This window comes from Lactuca sativa, chromosome 9 (assembly GCF_002870075.4).
Source record: "Lactuca sativa cultivar Salinas chromosome 9, Lsat_Salinas_v11, whole genome shotgun sequence".
In the NCBI taxonomy this organism is placed as follows: domain Eukaryota; kingdom Viridiplantae; phylum Streptophyta; class Magnoliopsida; order Asterales; family Asteraceae; genus Lactuca; species Lactuca sativa.
In genome coordinates this window covers 200,103,623-200,125,273 of record NC_056631.2, presented here as the reverse complement: position 1 = coordinate 200,125,273, position 21,651 = coordinate 200,103,623, and the positions used below count along the sequence as shown (strand labels likewise).

At 38.9% G+C, this 21,651-nt stretch overlaps 2 protein-coding genes and 1 non-coding gene across 3 annotated transcripts; 1 reads left to right on the top strand and 2 right to left on the bottom strand.

Annotated features, from left to right (window-relative positions):
* The first annotated feature begins 514 nt into the window (after positions 1–514).
* Positions 515–5,603, top strand: LOC111918212 (cleavage stimulation factor subunit 77). Its single transcript, XM_023913872.3, has 21 exons — positions 515–922; positions 1,012–1,074; positions 1,279–1,388; positions 1,476–1,576; positions 1,671–1,732; positions 1,818–1,958; positions 2,031–2,159; positions 2,267–2,313; positions 2,381–2,444; positions 2,530–2,650; positions 2,742–2,800; positions 2,882–2,950; positions 3,048–3,188; positions 3,267–3,331; positions 3,416–3,512; positions 3,677–3,736; positions 3,822–3,977; positions 4,067–4,223; positions 4,364–4,525; positions 4,828–4,965; positions 5,174–5,603. Exons 1-21 carry the CDS (start codon positions 869–871, stop codon positions 5,389–5,391), a joined length of 2,214 nt encoding a protein of 737 aa, XP_023769640.1. The 5' UTR covers positions 515–868; the 3' UTR covers positions 5,392–5,603.
* A 4,481-nt stretch (positions 5,604–10,084) lies between these two features.
* On the bottom strand, positions 10,085–20,256 carry LOC111918170 (uncharacterized). Its single transcript, XM_052767872.1, is given in 5 exon segments — positions 10,085–10,906; positions 15,793–15,914; positions 16,876–17,031; positions 19,303–19,426; positions 20,062–20,256. Coding segments are annotated over 5 exon segments (1,254 nt in total). The 3' UTR covers positions 10,085–10,249.
* Positions 11,194–11,265, bottom strand: TRNAW-CCA (transfer RNA tryptophan (anticodon CCA)). The gene has a single exon. It is a non-coding gene; the product is annotated as a tRNA-Trp (tRNA).
* Positions 20,257–21,651: the final 1,395 nt, after the last annotated feature.

Below are 21,651 nucleotides of genomic sequence, written 5' to 3'. Positions count from 1 at the left end.
TGAGTAGGGGAAAACTCAACACTCTTTCCCTCCAAGTCCCGCCAATAAACCCCATCATCTTTATTTATTTCGAGATTAGGAAAACCTTGGAGTTGGGTATTAGGGAACCGAACTCCCCATTCCCAAGGCCATCCCGAGCTATGATTACTACAAAACTGATGCAACGTGAGGTCGTTGGGTAGCCCATGAATAGTTTTAATTTCCTTTTGTCAAGTGTCAATATTATATCATATGTCATGTAGATATATTAGACAACTAATTTCAAAATTTAAATTTATATTTTCTAATTATATGTTAAATTTGAAGTTATAATAACTTTAAAAATTTAATATATTTTTTAATTAATAATTATAAATTTTTATTATGAAATTTTAATTAATTTTATAACACGTGGTTACATATGTTATAAACTAATGTAATTATAATTAAAGTCTCTCCTTACTCCCCCACACACACACACGAAAAAAAAATAAAGAAAAAAAAAAAACTTTAATAAAACAAAAATAGAATACCATGAACTTCCTTAATCAAAAGACGATAAAACTCGCTACCTTGGCTCCTCTTTTCCGCCGCCGCAACACGGCGGATGCACCATCACAACCTTCCTTTTATCGGCCCACATACTTTTCAAGTGTCAAACGTTTACCTACATTGATTCTTAACTTCATGGATTCAATTTAAGCTCGACAATCACTGAAAACCATCACATTCTTGATTAAATTAGTGTGCAGGGTGTCTCTTCCTCTAAACCCTAGTGATTCAATTCCAATTCTCCAAGCACCACCTATTGGGCAGTTTTCTTGATTATCAAGACGCACATATAGTTATATACACATAATTACTTCATCGCGGCTTTTTAACCGGGTTTATGGAAGACAAATACAGTGTTGAATCTGCAGAAGCACTTGCGAACGAAGCATTGGTAAGACACATGAAAATTTGCATGAAATTATAAAGTCACTATCTTGTTTTTGTTTTTAATCTCATGAGTTCCCCTTTGTTATTTATCAGCGGTTGCCAATATCGGAGGCAGTGCCTATCTATGAGCAGCTATTGGCCACGTTTCCCACAGCGGTAAGTTCATGATTACTCTTTTCTTAAAAACAATCATATGAATTTCTTAACTTACAACAAGTAACCACGTCAAATCTTGTAAGAAGTGATACGCAATTATATCCAGAAATTTAAGGGTGTTCAGATTGTAATGCAATCGCCTCAATTTTCATATTAGGGTTTCGTATTAAAAGATCAACTGTTTGATTGTGTGTTGCTTCTTAGGCAAAATATTGGAAGCAATATGTAGAAGCACATATAGCTGTCAATAATGATGATGCAACAAAACAGATATTCAGCAGATGCCTATTGAATTGCTTGCAGATACCTCTTTGGTATGAGTTTTCTCTATAATTTTACTTTCACCATTCAATGTTGCCAATATGGATTATGTTACAAACTTTCAATAATCTATCTTGCAGGCGTTGCTATATAAATTTCATCAGAAAAGCCAATGAGAAAAAGGGGTTAGAGGGTCAAGAGGAAACTAGGAAAGCTTTTGACTTTATGTTGAGTTATGTTGGTATGATTCATGCTTTCATTCTACTATTGTTTACTTAATTGGCTTTCTTTCTTTCTTTCTTTTTGTTAATGTTTGTTTATTTCTTCATGATCAGGATCTGATATTGCTTCTGGGCCTGTGTGGACTGAATATATTAACTTCTTGAAATCTTTACCGGTTAGTAACTATTCTTGTTTACACAAGAAAAATAAAAACTTTTTAATTTTTTCATCATTATTTCACTTAATTGTCTATGGTGTAGGCTCAAAATCCACAAGAAGAATCACAAAGAATGATTGCTGTAAGAAAAGTATACCAAAAAGCTATTGTGACTCCTACTCATCATGTTGAACAACATTGGAGAGACTATGAGAATTTTGAAAATTCAGTTAGCCGTGCTCTGGTAACTTTCTTGATATATGATTTTTGTTATAAAAAATATATATATCTTGGCTAATGATATTATATTATATAGGCGAAAGGATTGGTATCTGAGTATCAACCAAAATATAATAGTGCAAGGGCTGTTTATAGAGAGAGAAAGAAGTATGTTGATGAGATTGATTGGAATTTGGTTGCTGTTCCACCTTCTGGTTCTCTTAAGGCAATTTCATATCTCTTTTTTCTTTTTTATCTTTATTCTTTATATGATTAATGATTTATGATTTTGAATCATTGTATAAAGCTGACTATTTCCTTCATCTGATACAGGAAGAATTGCAATGGACAGCATGGAAAAGATTCTTAGCATTTGAAAAGTAAGAAAAGAAAATGTTTTATATAATTTGTATGCTAATAATATTAACATGACTTATGTGTAATCAGGGAGAATCCTCAAAGGATAGACAGTGTGTCTGCTAACAAGCGCATCTCATTTACTTATGAGCAGGTATATTAAGTTAATTATTTTTAATATTATTAGCATTAAACATTTAAACTACAATTATTAGGTTATAATATGCATCAATTTGCAGTGCCTCATGTATCTATATCATTACCCTGATATATGGTTTGATTATGCCACATGGCATGCAAAAAGTGGATCAATAGACTCTGCAATCAAAGTATATCAACGTTCATTAAAAGCTCTTCCTGGTAATTTTAATTAATTTATCTTCTTCATTTAAATGTAGAACTATATTATATATCTTTTATGTAAATTATCCAAAATCCATTGTTTTTTTAGATTGTGCAATGCTAAGGTATGCTTATGCTGAGCTTGAGGAGTCGCGAGGGGCAATTCAGGTATTTTAAAAATGGAATGTTTCCTGCTAGCTTGTGTATTCCTTTGTTCATATCCATATGTCTAACTTCATTGACTTTTAGGCTGCAAAAAAAGTATACGAAAGCCTTTTAGGAGATGATGCCAATGCAACTGCATTATCACATATACAAGTATGATCATATATTTTAAGAAAGTAAATTGATGCTGTTTACTTATTATTATTTTTTTATGGGTTATAAGTATGTATAATTATATGTTTACATGCAGTTTATTAGATTCTTGAGAAGAACAGAAGGTGTTGAAGCAGCTCGCAAGCATTTTATGGATGCAAGAAAATCTCCAAATTGTACTTACCATGTTTATGTTGCTTATGCAACAATGGCATTTTGTATGGACAAGGACGCAAAGGTAATTTTGTTTAAAGCTAGTGTGTTTCTAGGTTTATCTCAATTGTGTTGATAAGTTTATCTTACTCTTAATTTACAGATTGCACATAATGTGTTTGAAGCAGGGTTGAAAAGATACATGCATGAGCCTGGATACATTCTTGAGTAAGTATGCAATAGTTATAAATCTTTATGCCATTTGTGTAATATTTATAAATCTTCTTACTTTTTTTTCTTCCATATTTGTAGATATGCAGATTTTTTGTCTCGCTTAAATGATGATAGAAACATTAGGGCTTTATTTGAACGTGCATTGAGCTCGCTTCCACCTGAAGAGTCTATCGAGGTATATATATATATATATATATATATATATATATATATATATATATATATATATATATATATAAAATACTATAAAATAGAATTGTTTAATTATATTTTTTCAATTCCTTGTTCTTTATTATAGTTTCTAGCTACATGTATAAAATTTAATTGATTTTGTTCTAGGTTTGGAAGAGGTTTTCTCAGTTTGAGCAGACATATGGAGATCTCGTTAGCATGTTGAAGGTAATATAGTTTTATAATATTCATACAAAATGAAAATGTGGGTCCCATTGTAAAATTTATTTTATTTTATTGGTTTTATAAAAAGGTGGAGCAAAGAAGGAAAGAAGCTCTTGCTAGAACAGGTGAAAATGGAGCATCATTAGCTTTAGAGAATTCTTTACAAGATGTTGTATCAAGATACAGTTTTATGGATTTGTGGCCTTGCTCTTCAAAAGAACTCGATCATTTATCTCGCCAAGATGTATGATTTTTCTCTTTTTTTTTTTTAATCTTTATATAATTGTTAGATATAAAGTTTATAAATTTGTGAGAGTTTTCGATTCTTTTCAGTGGCTTTCAAGTAATGGAAACAAGAAAGTTGAGAAATCAAGTCTTGTTAATGCAGATAAAAATCCAGGAGGACAAATTTTATCGAATGTATCTTCTAAGGTTATTTATCCAGATACTTCAAGAATGTTGGTATATGATCCTACTAAACAAAAGCCTGGTATGCAACTAACTATATGAATAAAAAATTTAAAAATACAAAAATATTTTACATTTTTAACAAGGGACAATCAAAATCTATATTAAGGAAAAAAGTTATAAAGTAGGGTGTTATTTATTATATTTATAATCTTCCCACAGGTGTAAGTATAAGCACTCCTGTTCTTCCTTCTATATCTACCACATTGCTTAGTTCTAGTGTGTTAGCCACTGGAGGGGCGCCAAGTGTCCCTATTGTCATCCCAAAACCCCTCCCCCCTGCCTTGTCAGCATTTATAGCAAGTTTGCCTCCTGTTGTCGAGGGTAAAATCCGAACTAATGTTAATTCTTATTCATCTTTTTTTAAGGATTTATAATTTAGAATAAGTTACGCTTTTGGTCCCCACAAATGTTCTCTTGCAATTTTGGTCCTTATTTGAGGCTCTTGAAACGTTTTTTGGTCCTTGTTCCAACTATTTTTGGCTTCTGATTATAGCCTTTAATGAAAAAACGTTACAAAAAACTTGAATAAGGACCAAAATTGCAAGAATCAACTATATCCAGGGACCAAAATTGTAGTTTACTCTATAATTTATTAAAATTGTTTGTATTGACTTTGACTTTAGGTCCGGTTCCTGATGTTGACTATGTTCTATCAATATGTTTACAAAGCAATCTACCAATTATGGAACAACCTGCCTCCATTGATGTCAACAAATTTAAACCAAGAGACAGACAACATGGAAAGAGAAAAGATGCTGACAGTATATAGCTTCTTCCTTTTTTTTTTTTTTTATCATTTTCGGTCCTTGAATATTTCTGATTTTTTCAACTTTGGTCCCAAAAAGTTCTCTTGCAAATTTTGGTCCTCATTTGTTGTTTTTGTAACGTTATGGGACAAAATTGCAAAAATCAGCTATACCGAGGGACCAAATTTGTAATTTGTGATTTTTTTTTCTTTAATGTGTGTAGGACAAGACGAGGATGAGAGTAATACGTTGGTTCAAAGTCAAGTACAAGCGCCTAAAGATGCATTTAAGATAAGACAAATGAGAAAGTCACGAGTTGGTGTTGGAGTTGGTGGGGCCCAAAGTGGAAGCGCTGTGTCATATGCTACTGGTAGTGTACAAACTGGATCGGCTTCGTATGGTAGTGGCTTTTCAGGGGAACATTCTGGAAGCTTTGGTTGATGAAATTAAACTATAATAATAATACTAATAATAATGCTATAATTGGATAGATTTTTTTTTTATATAAATGGGAGTTTACCATTTTTACTTTTACTTTGTATATGGTTGTAGGTAAGAGAGTAAGAGAGTGAGAGTCAAGTTGTAACATATAATATGATCCTGCTTGCTTGTTACTATTAAGAAAAGAAAGAAAGCTTCTTCTAATTCAAAAATCTCTTACTCAGCATTTTTTTTTTGTCTTATTATTGATCGACTACTTCTTGCTTCTTATTGTGTGAGTAATTCTTCTAGGTTTTTTAAGCTGAAGTATTATTTGATGGAACTTGTGTGTGCCTTCAATTTTGTGTTAATTATGTTGACACCTTCTTTAGTTGTTCAAAAAACCTAAACAAATGGAATCGGTATGCTTTTACAGCTTACAGTTTTAGTGAAGAAGTGGAGAGCGACACCAGACACTAGAGAAAAAATGAGAAGAGTGCGTGAAAGTAATTGAAGGTATTTTTGTAAAAAAGTTTTTGTTCCATCTAGTTCCACCTTTTTGGATGAGACTCAAAATAAGAAATTTAGTCCCATTTGACTTAGTCTTTCTTCCATCTAGTCTTTGTTCCATGTATACCAAACAACACCTTAAATTTTTTTGTTCTGTTCTATCCAGTCCAGTACCATCTACCAAACGCTACCTTAGAGAGTTAACTCTACTATTAATGGTTGTCAAAATCACGATCCTGATCGTAGGATCGATCCTACGATCCTAGGTATGAAAAACAATCCAGATCGTAAACGGATCGTATTTGGGGTAGGATCGCAGGTAGGATTGTAAGATCGTAGGTAGGATCATAGGATCGAGATCCGATCCGATCCGATCCTACATTCCCTTGATTTTTTATTTTTATTTATTTATTTATTTATTTTTTTGCAAATGAAGATTATTTTTACCACCTAATAGCTTTTACCATTTACTAATTTACCGTTAATAATTTTTTGTTGTGGCTTATGACTAATATTTTGAAGTTTTTATTACTTTTGAACGAAAAATTAAATGTTTGAAATATTTTTCATGTTTAAAAAGTATAAATTAAAATTATGTTTTATTTTGTGGGATCTTAGGATCCCGATCCCGATCTTCCAAACCCAAAAACAATCTAACGTAGGATCTCGATTTTGACAACCTTGTTACTATCCAAATCAGGCTGGTTCACCCAAATCTTCGATGTAAGAAATTATAACTTTTTCTTGAATCGAATCAAATTGTGACTCCCATAATCACATGTACATCCAAAGCCACATTTACAACATCATCAAACCATCCATTCCAATCAATGAATAGAGTACGAGATTAATGACGTATATTAAATTATCATATAGATCACATGTTTCGTAAAGGTGATTATACACAATTATGTTATTAATGGTCATATATTCTTCATAATTTCATAGAAAAGTAACTTTGCATAAAACAATTAAACTTTTTGCAAAATCATTTTCTATTTGGGTGTTATTATGTATACCCATCCCTCACTTAAAAAAAAACAAACATGACCACTCACACACTCACGCATGGGTACAACAAGCAATTGGGCCTTAAACAATCAATTTAGATTTAAACATTAAGTTGATTTGAATGTACAAACTTTAATCTTGATGCAGTCCAAAAAAAAAAGATCATTTCATGTTGTGAAAAAACTGGTACGACTCTCTTTTGTATTAAGTTTTCAAATATATACTTAAAGGCAAACCGTTTATGACTTATGGAATAAGTCATCGTTGGTAAGTGAATAATCTTATGATCATATTAAATTCAAATGCATAACATGTAAGAAAACTATAGGGTTTATGGTGGAGATCTGGATACCAACTTGGATCGTGAAAGTATTTTCCAAACTGATATTTCTACCTTATGCCTAAATTTCAAAAAATTCAGCATAAGATAATCCAAGTGGACACTTACGATTCTAGGCATAGAAATCGTAAGCCCATTTTCTAGAGAGATTTTGTAAGAGTCTAATGAAAATGAGAGCTAAAATTGGTCACCCTCTTCTGAGATTGAAGAGCCGTTTATATATTAAACGACATTAGGGTTTTATTAGGGTTAGATCGTCATTAGTTGCTTTGGAAGCAAGTCAGGATAATCCGGATTTAATGAAGATTTGGGGTTACCAAAACTAAGGAGTTTCGTTAGTTTTACCATAATCACCCTCAAGAAATTGAATTTTTCACTATGTTCCCATATGTAAATTTCGGTGAGGTTTTGGGGCGCTGCCCCTCGACCCCGTCTGCTGACTTGGCAACGGGACCCCAGCCAGGGGCTCTGCCCCTTGGACCCCACTAGGGGTGCTGCCTCTAGACCCTACCAAAGGGGCGCTGCCCCTTTGGAAACCTCAGACCCAAGGTGTAACGACCCAATTTTCATGTCCAAAAATTTCGTTTTTAAAACATTACTTTAGAAAACATTAATAATTAAAACATTGTTTGATCAAACCACATCACAACGTAAATCATGTCTAAAAGCCAAATCATACAATCCAATCGAAATATCAGAGTATAAATCCAAGAGAAATCTCATAAATGCGGAAACCAGTGTGTGTGCATGATGTGCCGCTACCGCGCCAGCTCCTTCCCCTTTGATGAAGAGGTACCTGAAACCAAAACTGTAAACTGTAAGCACAAAGCTTAGTGAGTTCGCCCACTGTACCACATACCATATAATCACATAACATACATATATTGTGAGGCATATCTGGGTGCCCGACCTACCCCTTTGGTCCTCTCGACCAGACGTTGCCTAGCATACCTGGGTGCTGGCCTCCCCTTCGGTCCTCTCGACTGGATACTGCCTAGCATATCTGGGTGCTGGCCTCCCCTTCGGTCCTCTCGACCGGATGCTGGGGAACTAGTTCTCCCCTCTTCTACTACCACATAACATGTATCACAATATCGGAATCTATCTAACATGGCTGGGTATGACTACCCCTTCGGCCCTACCGACCGGATATCTCGGGGACTATCTCCCCCTACTGTCACTAGCACATAGCATCATATCATACTAGCACATAAACATAACACATGTAGTAGTAATCCCTAGATGAATATCACAGAGACAATAATCTACATACAACTCCTACTGGTGGGTCGACATTGTGGTTGTAGACCCACCGCTACTGGAAGGTAACTCACCTCGAAGTAGCTGCTGATCTGATCGGGAACTGACTGCCTACTGCTGCTGCTGCTGCTCCGGAAATCCTCCAGCTGTAATTCCCACAACATACTCAATCAAACACTGCTAACTGTCCTTTGGGTAAAATGACCATTTTACCCCTGATCATGCCCTAAGTCAAAGTCAGAGTCAACTTTCAGTTGACCCGACTCTCCGAGTTGGCTCGCCAACTCGCCGAGTCCCTGTCCAATCGACTGACCTGGATCCCGTCTCTACTCGTCGAGTTAGGCGTTGACTCGACGAGTTCTCCTTCTAAACTGATGTTCAAGGCCTTCATCTTACTTGCCGAGTTGTATGAACAACTCGCCGAGTTCATCTTCATCTGATGAACACTTATGTTGCGACTCGCCGAGTTGTATGAACAACTCGCCGAGTTTGATCTTGATCCAAGGAGATTGCCTTGAACTCGCCGAGTCAGGGCATTGACTCGCCGAGTTCCTTCATGGATGAGTTCGGCTTCCAACTCACTGAGTCACACCCCGTGACTCACTACTCTACTCGACACAACGAAAAGGGACAAACTCGGAGACTCGCGAGCAGACTCGCCGAGTCGCTACCATGCAGTCTCTATATGGTCGATTTTGCATGAATCCAGCTTATGCTATCCACAGATCTGGGTTCCTAGAGCATGAATAACACGTAAAGTTTCCAACTTTACGTGTAGATACTCACTAATGGGGGGGTTTTAGGGCTCAAAATGCACCAAAAAGGGTAGATATAGGGTGTACATGCAACATGGGTCCATAAAGGCAGTAGATCCAAGCTCCTGGAGCTCGATATCACCTAGATCTAGGAGTTACCCAGCTTATTACGAGTCCACAAGCATACATAAGCTTGGAAATGGATCAAAAGGGCTTTAATGGAGTTATAAGGAGCAATAAGCATGAAAACAGAGGGGGAAATCGAGTTTTACCTCAAGGGAAACTCTGAGATTGCTCAAAGATGGCTGACCTCCTCCTCTTCTTCTTGATCCACTCTTCTCCCTTCTCCAAAACTTCAAAACATACTAGGAATGCTTCAAACTCTCAAGGAACAAAGCTTTGAACGAGGGTTAGGGCTCTGAGGGCGAATGGGGCGGAGTTGGGGCGCAAATAGTTGTTTAAATAGGGTGCAAACCCTTGGAAATTAGGGTTTCATCAGACAGCGTGGACTCGCCGAGTCGCCAACTTAACCGCGTCCCAAGTCTCGTCTCTACTTGGCGACTCGGGCCTCCAACTCGCCGAGTCCAAGGCCAAAATACAAAATACCCAGATAAATCTTACATACCAGGAACCAGGTGCTACACAAGGGCGCTGCCATCGGACCCCCGACTAGTCATCGAACCGGTTTCTAATTCGATCTATACATGTGTGCACTCCATACCAACCCGTACATATATTAGAGTACAAACTAAGAAGTCACTTAGCTCACATGTTAGTTCCAGTTACATAAAATGACATGGTAACACTAAAATCACCAACATAACAGAATGTAAACATATATGTAAGGAATAATATCCTATATTTTTATTTAAATTTTGTATGCATCGAATAGTTTTACCATATATTATCGTTGTTAGAATACAACGCATATATAGGATAGAAGTTTGATAATTAGTTTATATATAATGATGCTCCAAATGCTTGTAGTTGCACACTTGCACCCTTAAGCTTTGTATTCAGCCCACAGTTGATCAACCGTCTTCCCTAGCAAGTCCACGAAATAACCATCGTTATAGCCATCCCTCATCTTCTTATTAAGTTTAGCCACAAACCCATCTCTAAGACCATTACAATACTCTAGGAATCGAGCTGTCACATCGTAGCCGTGGTCCCATCGGTCGCCTTGTCCTGGCTGAACCCAATGGCTTGGTATATACCCAGCCTTCAACCTCACGTAGTCCGCAATTCCCTCTATCAATTCTACCTTAGCTTGACCATTTCCAAACCATTACTATACGTGTGCCATCTCGTGATAAAGAACTCCATCAAACCCAGTCTTGTCATCACCGGAAATCCCCTCGACTAAATTTGCGCTGACATGGATCTCATTGCCATAAGTGTAGGCAATACCTTCCATGTCGTCGATGAACATGCTTACAAGAGCAACATTCTTTCTGTCAGCATCTGTGTTTTGTTGGAATATGCTCCATGTGAAGCTTGTGGCGGAGCTAAGAGTTTTAGTGGTGTATTCTACCCCAAATTCGTTATTGAACTTAACACCGTCGGGGGTGGCTGCTGCTTTGTTGGTGATGGTGTACTCGACGGCTGCGGACAGTTGCAGGGCTGCTAAGATTGCAAGGAATGAGAGGAAGAAGGAGATCTTGTAAAATTATTTATTCAATAAGTTCTGAATAATTCCAAGACTACAGGAAAAATGTTATTTTTTTTGTTTTCAATATTTACATTCAAAAAATGTCAAATCTTATCATCTTCATATATAAGAATGAAAAGGGTCATGTAAATTTTGTGCTCTAAAAACAATTGAAGTGACTAAAGAGTTTGTTTAGTAGACTAGTATAAGATGGGTCCAAATGTCCAATTACTTTCAAAATCAAACATATAACTAAAAAATTGGCCCAACTACTCCGAATTAAAAATAAAAAAATGTGAACCTGACGTGAATCGAACACGCAACCTTCTGATCTGGAGTCAGACGCGCTACCATTGCGCCACAAATCCTATTGTGGTATCCTCGTATTCTAATTTTCTTTAACTTAAATCAATCGGAGTTGTGAACCATGTTGAAACTGTTTCAAGTCAAATTGGGTAGCATTTATATGGTATTATGTTCAGTCTTCACGTTGAGACATACCTACATTTTTTTAATAAAATAATTAATAGTTATTGATGTATTACATGATTATAAAAACTATATTGTTAAAATAACAAAATCTTAAAGTTTTGAATATTAGAAAACAATAGTAGGTTATAAGTATTTAAATACACATTTGGGTTCTTGACAATCCATTTGACTTCTTACACTCTTAGCTATCTTTATAAATTTACCTCATTTTAGATAATATGACTTAAATAAATCCATTTATAAAAAAAATTTAAATTGTTATCTTTACCATGAAAATTTGTCTAAGTATTAGTATTGTTAATATGATAAATTGAAAGTTTTATGAATACAAAAGGGAGAAGTGGAAGAAGGAGAATATCAGATATCAGATTATTGCTTTTGTTACTGATAGGCGTGAGTTCTTGACTCGGTGTGGTAGGTTTTGAGTTTAACCTGTCGGAAGGTCAAGACCGAGCATCAGAGACCACACGGTAAAGGTACTCGTATGGAAATAGGAGCAGATAACCATGGATTTTATCACCAAGTTACCAAGGACGGCCAAGGGACTTGACGTTATTTAGGTTATTATGGATCGTTTGACCAAGAGTGCCAATTTCCTCGCTATTTGGGAGAGCTCCTCGGCCGAGAAATTGGTCGACATCTGTATTTGAGAGGTTGTGGCTCGTCACGGGGTGCTTATTTCAACAGTCTCAAATTGAGACGTTTGGTTTACTTACATGTTTTGGAAGAGGTTCCATGAGGATTTGGGTACCAGACTGCATTTCAGTACTGTATATCATCCGCAGACATATGGCCAAAGTGAGAGGACTATTTAGATTCTCGAGGATATGATGAGAGCTTGCATGATTTTGGTGGGAGCTGAGACTCCTACCTTCCTTTGGTGGAGTTTTCCTACAACAACATCCATCATTCCAGGATTAGTATGCCTCCCTATGAGCTTCCCTACAGGAGAAATCGATTGTGATGATCGGTTCGAGGTTTGGAGGGCCTTGCTCAAGGTAGTGTTAGTTGAGTCGCGAGACTCAAAGAGGAAGCGATTGTGATGATCGGTTCAAGTATTGAAGCCAAGGCTGAGTGATTGGTAGACGGATTGGGATGTCACTATCATTAACATGGGTTGTGTACTTCCAACTTTCCGCGTTCAGAGGAAAGAGAGAGTAGACATGTGATTTTCATAAGGTTCCAGATTGTGGTTTTCTTTTTCGATAGGTATGGCAATGTAGGAATACACAAAAGGATTTGATTCATCAGGTTCGCAACAGACTTCAAACAACACATAGCCGAAAAAAGAGTTACACAGATAGACGTCGGTCAGACTTGGAGTTCCAGGTTGGGTACACGGTGCTCCTGAAAGTGTCACCTTAGAAAGGTGTCATCAGATTCAGGAAGCGTGGCAAGCTGGGCCCCATGTATATAGGTCCTTTCAGGGTATTATCCCGGGTGGGTAGGGTTGCGTATCGTTTGGATCTGCCATCGAAGCTCTGTCAGATCCATAACATTTTTCATGTCTCTTAGTTGCGAAAATGTTTGGTTGATGATTCCGCAGTGGTTCCATTGAAGGACATTCAAGTGGATGACCACCTGAATTATATAGAGAGGCCAATGGTGATCCTTGACAGGAGGACGAAGACCATGTGAAACAAGGTGATGGATCTTGTGAAGGTGCAGTGGCAGCACCGAAAGGGTTCATAGTAGATGTGGGAGCATGAGGACAAGATGAAGGGGAATTACCTAGAGTTATTTGCGGTAGCGGACTTCGAGGAAGAAGTCTAATTCAAGTAGGGGATAATTTTAACACCCGATTCAAGGTATTTTTCATTTTGGACCCTTGATGTGTAATTAGTTTTCAATTTTGGTCCTTAGGGGAACTATTGTAATTTTTAGGAGGAGGGTGCATATGTTGGGCATTCCTCTTAAACGTTGCGCATACGCAATCAGGGGACAAACCCTAATATTAGGGTTTGAACCCTATTTAAGCAACCTTATGTCCTAAGGTTCCTAGCCTTTATTGCCCTTTTGAGTCCCATTTCGAAACCCTAGCTCATTTTAAGAGAGAGTTAACATTTGTGTGTGTATATGTGTGTGTATGTGTGTGTTATGTTGTGTGTTTGGTGTAACTTCAAGAAGATGAAGCTTGGAAAATGAGCCTTAATCAAGGAGGAGCTTGTAGATCTAGATTCCATTCATCATTTCCAACTTTATTGAGGTATAAAGCTTGGACCTTGCTCATTCTATGCTTAGATCTAGTTGTTATGGAGTTTTGATCACTTTTTGGTCCCATGAACGAGATCTAGTGGAATTTTACCACTCAAGAAGTTATGAGTTGCTCCTCTTGATGTTTATAGGATCCCTAGTCCATAAAGTTAACATCTTTATGGTTAAGGATCAACCATGCATGAGTTCATGTCCATTTGGTGAAAGTATGATGCTAAATCTAGGGTTTTAGTTCATTTGAGCAATGCAAATGTTCCAAGTTAGTGACTTTATGGATTAAGACGTTCCCCAAGGATTGGATCTGAAATTTGGACGTTTAGTCTTAAGCATTAAGGACTTAATGGATGAAAAGAGATGAAGGCAGTATATGTTGGGCATTCGAGTGCGTACGTTGCACATACACGTTTGGATCCTCGACTTGGTGTAGCCACCTAGTATGTTGGCGTACTAGGGGAATGCTTAGCATTCGTGACCAGGTGGACTTTTGAATTTTGGGCTGCCTTTGGGTTTTAGGGTGTTGGGACACAATTCGTTCTGATTATGGGCCACTGATAGGGCTTGGCCTTCTTGGATTTGGGTCCATGTTAGGCTTTGGGTGTTCTTTAGGAATTGGGCCATTATTTGGGCTTTTGTGCCATTGAGTGTGGGCCTTGGCTTTTGGGCCAATTGAGGGAAGGGTAAAAGGGTCTTTTGCCATGGGGTTCGAGATTAGTTGATTTGAGTCCCGCTTATGGTTTATGACCCAATTATTAATTAGGGCTTTATTTGGCTGGTTAGTACATGGATTCTCTGGTTTAGCAACCCAAGCATTTATTTGTTTGACAACAGACTGAAGTGAGTTTGCTCACTATACTGTAGGACACTAGGGATTGCATGTCCTTGTAGTGTTTGTGACTCCTTCTGTATGTGTTGTATGCATGTGTGCATGTTTGCTATATGTGTGGGATGAAATAGACCCGGTACAACATTGTGCTGACATATGAGTTGAAATATACTTAGGGGTGAAATAGACCCAGGGGTGAAATAGCCCCAGTACAACCTTGTGCTGACATATGAGTTGAAATAGTCTCGGGGGTGAAATAGACCCAGCACAGCCTTGAGCTGGCATATATATATATATATATATATATATATATATATATATATATATATATATATATATATATATATATATATATATATATATATATATATATATATATATATATATATATATATATATATATATATATATATATATATATATATATGGTATGCAATATTTTGAGGAACTCATTAAGCTTTGTGCTTACGGTTTCCAGTTTATATTTTAGGTACTTCTGGATCAAAGGGGAAGAGTTCGAGATGATCGCATTGTAGACACCATGACTTTTCACTTATTTGACCCTGATGTATTTTGGGTGATTATGGATAGACTATAAATCCATATGGTTTTGATAAACACGTTAGTTGATGTTTATTTAATATAAAAACAAAAAAAAATGGTTATGAGTTTTTGGGACTTTACATTTGGTGCTTTGAAGAAGAAAAATGTGTCTTTGGTCCTTAATCCAGCAAGCAAATCTCTTCCTCATCATCTTGATTGTATTCTTGACTCTTGTAAGTCCTCAATACTCTACCTTTAGTGTTCAAGCATGCAAGATATAGGCTTTTACTCTCTTTTCTCTAAGTTTGGGGTGGTTTGAGTGAATGGATTCCATAAAGTTGGCAACTATATGGATCCTTGAGGTTCCTTTGTGGTCTCTTGTCCCAAGTCTGAAGAGTTATAGAGTGTTGGTACCTTGAATGAGGTTTTTAACCTCTTTTTCACTATTTTGACTTAACTTGAGCTCAAGACATGCATTGGACATGCATGTCTATAAAGCAATGATTTTTATGATGCATTGGGTGTCGTAAAGCCTTTTGGAAAATTTGAGTGTACAACTTGAAGGATTAAGAGCTTTGCGCTTATTGTTGTGGATTTAATTTTGTTTTAGGTACTTCACATTCATCAACAACTTTTGTGATTTCGCATTTTCATGATACTCTAACTTTTAGGATGATTGTATTTTGATACTTATGGTTTTCTTGACTTGGTTTTTACGGAAACAATTTTTTTACCCTATTTAAAAATGAAAATTATGGTTGTAAAAATGGGATGTTACAAGAAATAGAAAAAAAATGAAAGTATGATGTTGTGATACACATACCACAAATTTGATTATTTCTCTTCCAGGGATGCGATCAGGGAATACAATTATATGACAAACTTTAGAACCTTGAACATATTTGGTGTGTGGAGCTTGATTATCAAGCAACACAACTACAACTTCTTCATTATACAAAAAAATAACACTAAGAACATAAAATATTATTTTTAGTAATTAAGCGGTATAGTCGGTTTGCAAACACTACAATGTGTGAGTTTCAATTCCAATGTGAATTGAGGTCCTTGTGGGCACTACAAGCAAATTATTGTGTATTATCCAATATAAACGTAGGCCTCTATCTTTTGTGACATGTTTCAGGGGGTTTAGATGCTGGATGATGGATCTGCTTTAAGAGATTTCCTGAGAACACAACACATAGAAGAATCGTTAAAGGACGTCTGGGTGTTCTCCCGGGACGTCGCTCCGACGATCAACTTAGTTTTCTATGATAGGTAACTTTAGGGTAAAGTTCGTCAGAGAGAAGATGGATCCCTTCCTTGAGGCGGAAGAGATCCTCGTCTCATTTATGATGCTCGTTACATTTAATGGGACCATTTATGGTAACGTTACTAGTCTAACACTGGGGCGGCAGTTCGTTTCCCTCCACGAGGGACGAATATCCCCCACAATCTTCTCATTCACTCACGACCAATCAGGACGTAACAGAAAGCTTAGGTGACGCCCAGAACTGACATCACCAGGCAGTTAGTTATCGTGGGCGTAATCCTCCCGATCATAGGAGGCCACGTTTCACGCTCATTGGACGAAGTCCCCATGATCCGTCAGAGGCAAGTATAAAAGGATCTATTGCGCCTCAAGGAAGGGATCCATCTTCTCTCTCACGAACTTTACCCTAAAATTACCTCTCTCATAAAACTAACTTGATCGTCGGAGCGACGTCACAGGAGAACACCCGGACGTCCTTTAACGATTCTTCTCTGTGTTGTGTTCTCAGGAAAGCTCTCAAAGCAGATCCATCATCCGACATCTAAACCCCCTAAAACATGACACAAAACTATCCTATATAATTTGAGTCATAAGAATCATGAGGATTCAAATAATAAGATGACTCGACTCCATTACCTTCCCCTTCATCATATTCATCCCCTTCCTCATCTCTAGGATGAAACTCAAAGCTATTATCGATAGGCTCCTCATCAAAATCATCTGAAACAATAACTCTAATTGGGGATTGACCCCTGATGAAATCATATAACAAAAAAAGAACCTTACTCCTATCTACAAAACAAAGAAAAAGACCTAAGCTAAAAAAATAAATGCCCTATACATAAAGAATAAAGCAGTAAAAGGCAACACAAGGGTTACATACATTCTCCCCTAATAAATAAAGACAAAACAACACCAAGTCAAAGCCAATAAGTGTTCAGGTTGTCCCAGGTCAAAACAGTTTAAGGAAATTTCTTAATTGAAACAGTCAACAAAAAGTTTATGAAATATCCTCGGCAAGATCTGAAGTCATGATCGATTTATCATCAATGTTGATTCCAAGGGCACAAAGTGTATTGCATAACGAAAAATGATAATCGTTAATCCAAATGAACTCTTTCTTCCACCCCTTGATGGAATCAGGAAGGACATCAATGAAGCTTTTTCCTTAAGATCTAAAGTAAACCCATGCACCTCTATTGCAAATGTGAAAGTAGTATCAGAAAAAATCTATAGTTGGAACCACCAGATCAGCGTGACAAAGCAACTCAAAGCAGATAATCTTTGAGAGCGGGTTAGTTTTCAACTGACACATATTTGTTCCATACACTTAAATAATCTCCCTAAAAAATAGATAAGGGGAAACTATTGGATTAGGTGTCTAAGCCCATAACTATAATTGGTATAAAATTGAATTAATAGTAGTATATCAACATATAACATAACCACTAAGCATGCAAATAATCATATAACACAGGTAGTCGTCCAGATCTACCTAACTCGTATAACCACTGAGCATGCAGATAATCATATATCAACACAGGTAGTCCTACAGATGTACCTAACTGGCATAACCACTGAGCATGCAACATTAACTTCATACTCAACATACTAACACTACTAGGATAACATATTCAATGGGCCGACCTTGGTGCCTTAGACCCCTTAGTATAGTGAGGATAACTCACATTGCAAATGCCGACTCGGTAACTAAACTCCAACTCTCAGATCACGGTCACAAACTCCACCACCTATTATCATAATAGAACCATACTCGTAAGTTCTCAACCTTTCAAGGTGCCCCATAAGTCAACTAGTCAACCCCTGGTCAAAGTCAAAGTCAACAGTCAAGGTCAACGGTCCATGTTGACCCTTACTCGTCGAGTACCCCCGGCTACTCACCGAGTTCCTCGAGATACTCGTCCACTCGCCGAGTCCCCGGAGTGACTCGTCGAGTTCCTAAGGTTCGCGGTCGAAACCCTAAGGCCACTCATCGTGTTTTCCTTCTTGCAACTCGACAGGTTCACACGTATTCATCAATTTGGGGAAACATTAACCGACTCGCCGAGTTGTTCATCCAACTCGTCGAGTCTACGATAATCTTCATCGGACTCGCCGAGTTGTTCATCCAACTCATCGAGTTCAATGCCTATCTTCATATGACTCGCCGAGTCGACTATGCGACTCGTTGAGTCCCTCCAGCCTTTTAACCATGCAGACACTTTTTAAGCCATGCCAAGGCGCCAAATTGCAGATCCAACTTCCTTAGGCATGCTTATCATGTAAAGTTGCAAACTTTACGTGCATGCAAGGCTTTAAGACCCTAAAATGGCAAAACTAAGCTTGCAAAGAAGTCACATCCTTAAGAGAAGGCTCATACTAGACAAGGTTGATGGCTTTATGAATCTAGAAGCCAATGGGAGTCCAGATCTGAAGTTACAACTTCAGATCTTGGCTTAAACACAAGAACCTTTTCCTAAACTCATGCACAAAAGGGTTTAGGAGAAAATGAGCCAAGGGAAAAACGATCTAATCCCTTCTAGAGAGCCCTTTCTGATGCAGAACTTGAAACCCACAAATTCTTGCTTCAACTAGCTTGCTTCCCAAGTGATTCCTTCACCAAAACTTCCCTCCAAGCTTAAACCTCCAAAGAATACACACACACTCGAGTTAGGGCCTTTATGGAATCTCAATGGGCTGTAGAGAGGCCAAAGGAGGCTTGTGCATATTTAAATAGGGTGCAAAACCCTGGGATTTAGGGTTTCATCTGCTAGCTCCTACTCGTCGAGTCCCTGTTTGGACTCGGCGAGTAGGTCACTAAAACACGTGGACCAACCCGCTGCTACTCGATGAGTAGGGCAACCAACTCGTCAATTAGAACTTGGAAACAAAAGAATTCTTATTTAAATCAATACATGAGAATCGGGGCATTACAACTCTCCCCCACTTGAATTACACTTCGCCCTCGAAGTCCAGTGCGATGAACAATGTCGGGTAATGCTCCTGCATTTCTGCCTCCGACTCCCACGTCCACTCAGATCCCTTCCGATGCTCCTACTATACCTTCACAAAAAGGTATTTCCTTATTCCGCAAAACTTTCATCTTCCTCTCAAGTATGGCCGCCGGCCTCTCCACGTAATTCAGGCGCTCATCTACCTGAATATCTTCCAATGACACCACTGCCTCCTGATCCACAATGCACTTACGCAGCTGTGAAACATGGAAAGTGTTATGGATCCGACTAAGCTCCTCCGGAAGCTCTAACCTGTATGTCACCTTGCCAACCCTGGAAATGACCCTGAACGGCCCAATGTATCGGTGACCCAATTTCCCCGCTTCTTGAAGCGAATCACACCCTTCTAGGGCGAGACCTTCAGCAACACCGTATCATCCACCTGAAACTCTACCTCGGATCGGTGTCTATCGGCATAACTCTTCTGCCGACTCTGAGCGGTCTGCAGTCGCTGCCTAATTTGCTGAATCTTCTCGGTAGTTTGCTGGACTGCCTCCGTCCGCCCCATCACTCGGTGTCCAACCTCACCCCAACAAACTGGGGTGCGAAATATGCGCCCATACAGTAACTCAAACGGCGGGGCGCCAATACTGGAATGGTAGCTGTTGTTGTAAGAAAACTTTGCAAGAGGTAGGTGGGAATCCCAACCCCCACCGAAATCAATGACACACGCCCTCAACATATCCTCGAGGATCTGAATGGTCTGCTCACTCTGACCATCTGTCTGTGGATGAAAAACTGTGCTAAAGTGCAAGCGTGTGCCCAGTTCCTCATGGAACTTCTGCCAGAAACGGGAGGTAAATCTGACATCTCGATCTGAGACAATGGAGACCGGAATCCCGTGGCGAGCAACAATCTCGCGCACATATATGTCGGCCAACCTCTCGGCCGAAGAACTCTCCCGTATCGCCAAGAAATGAGCACTCTTGGTCAATCGATCCACAATGACCCATATAGCGTCGAACCCTTTCTCCGTCCTTGGCAGCTTCTTGATGAAGTCCATCGTGATCTATTCTCACTTCCACATGGGGATCTCTAGAGGCTGCAGCTTACCATGCGGCCTCTGATGCTCGTCCTTGACTATCCTACAGGTCAAGCACCTCTCGACATACCAAGCGATTTCTCGCTTCATACATGGTCACCAGTAACTCAAAGTCAAGTCTCGGTACATCTTGGTGGCCCCCGAGTGTATGGAAAAATGAGACTTATGAGCCTCCTCCATCACTGTCTGCCTGACTCCACCAGTCATCGGAACCCAAACTCGGCCACATCGGGTCAATAACCCCCGACTATCCTAAACAAACCGATCGCTTTCGCCTTTGATCCTTTCCAGCTTCCAGTTCTCTGGTCGTATGCCCTCGACCTGGGCATCTCTGATCAAACTCATCAGCGGGGAGTCCACCGCTATCCTCATACACCTTGCTGGGGTGGAAGACCTAGCTGACTTGCGGCTCAATGCGTCCGCAACCACATTCGATTTACCAGGGTGGTAAAGGATCTCACAATCGTAGTCCTTGAATACATGCAGCTACCTGCGCCGCCTCATGTTCAGGTTCGGCTGGTCCATGATATGCCTCAAGCTCTTATGATCCGTATAAATGGTATAACGGACCCCATAAAGGTAATGCCTCCAAATCTGGAGAGCGAATACCACCACTCCTAGCTCCAGATCATGTCTAGGGTATCTCGTCTCATGCGGCTTCAGCTGTCGCGGTGCATAGGCTATCACTCGTCCTCTCTGCATGAGGACCGCCCCTAATCCTGTGATCAATGCATCACAGAACACCATGAAATCCTCAACTCCCTCCGGGTGTGTCAAAACTGGAGCCTCACACATCCGCTGACGGAGGGTCTTGAACGCCCTCTGCTGCTCGGGGGCCCACCAGAAATCCACCCCTTCCTCGTTAGATGAGTGAGGGGTACTGCAATCTTGGAGAAGTCTCGAATGAATCTCCGGTAGTACCCCGCCAGTCCCAGAAAACTCCTGATGTCCGAAGGAGACCTCGGCACCTCCCACTGCATAACTGCCTCGATCTTGGCCGGATCGACCAAAATCCCATCCTAGTTAACGAGGTGCCCAAGGAACTGGACCTCTCATAACCAAAACTCGCACTTCGAGAATTTGGCATACAGTCGTTCCCGTCTCAGAACCTCCAACAGCTCTCTGAGGTGCTCCTCGTACTACTCTCGGGTCTTGGAATACACCAAGATATCATTTATGAACACGATGACCGAGCGATCAAGCATTGGTCTGCAGACCCGATTCATCAGGTCCATGAATACTGTCGGTGGGTTGGTGAGCCCAAACGACATCACCATGAACTCATATTTTCCCATAACACGTCCGAAACGCGGTCTTCTCCACGTCCTCCTCTCTAACCCAGACCTGATGATACCA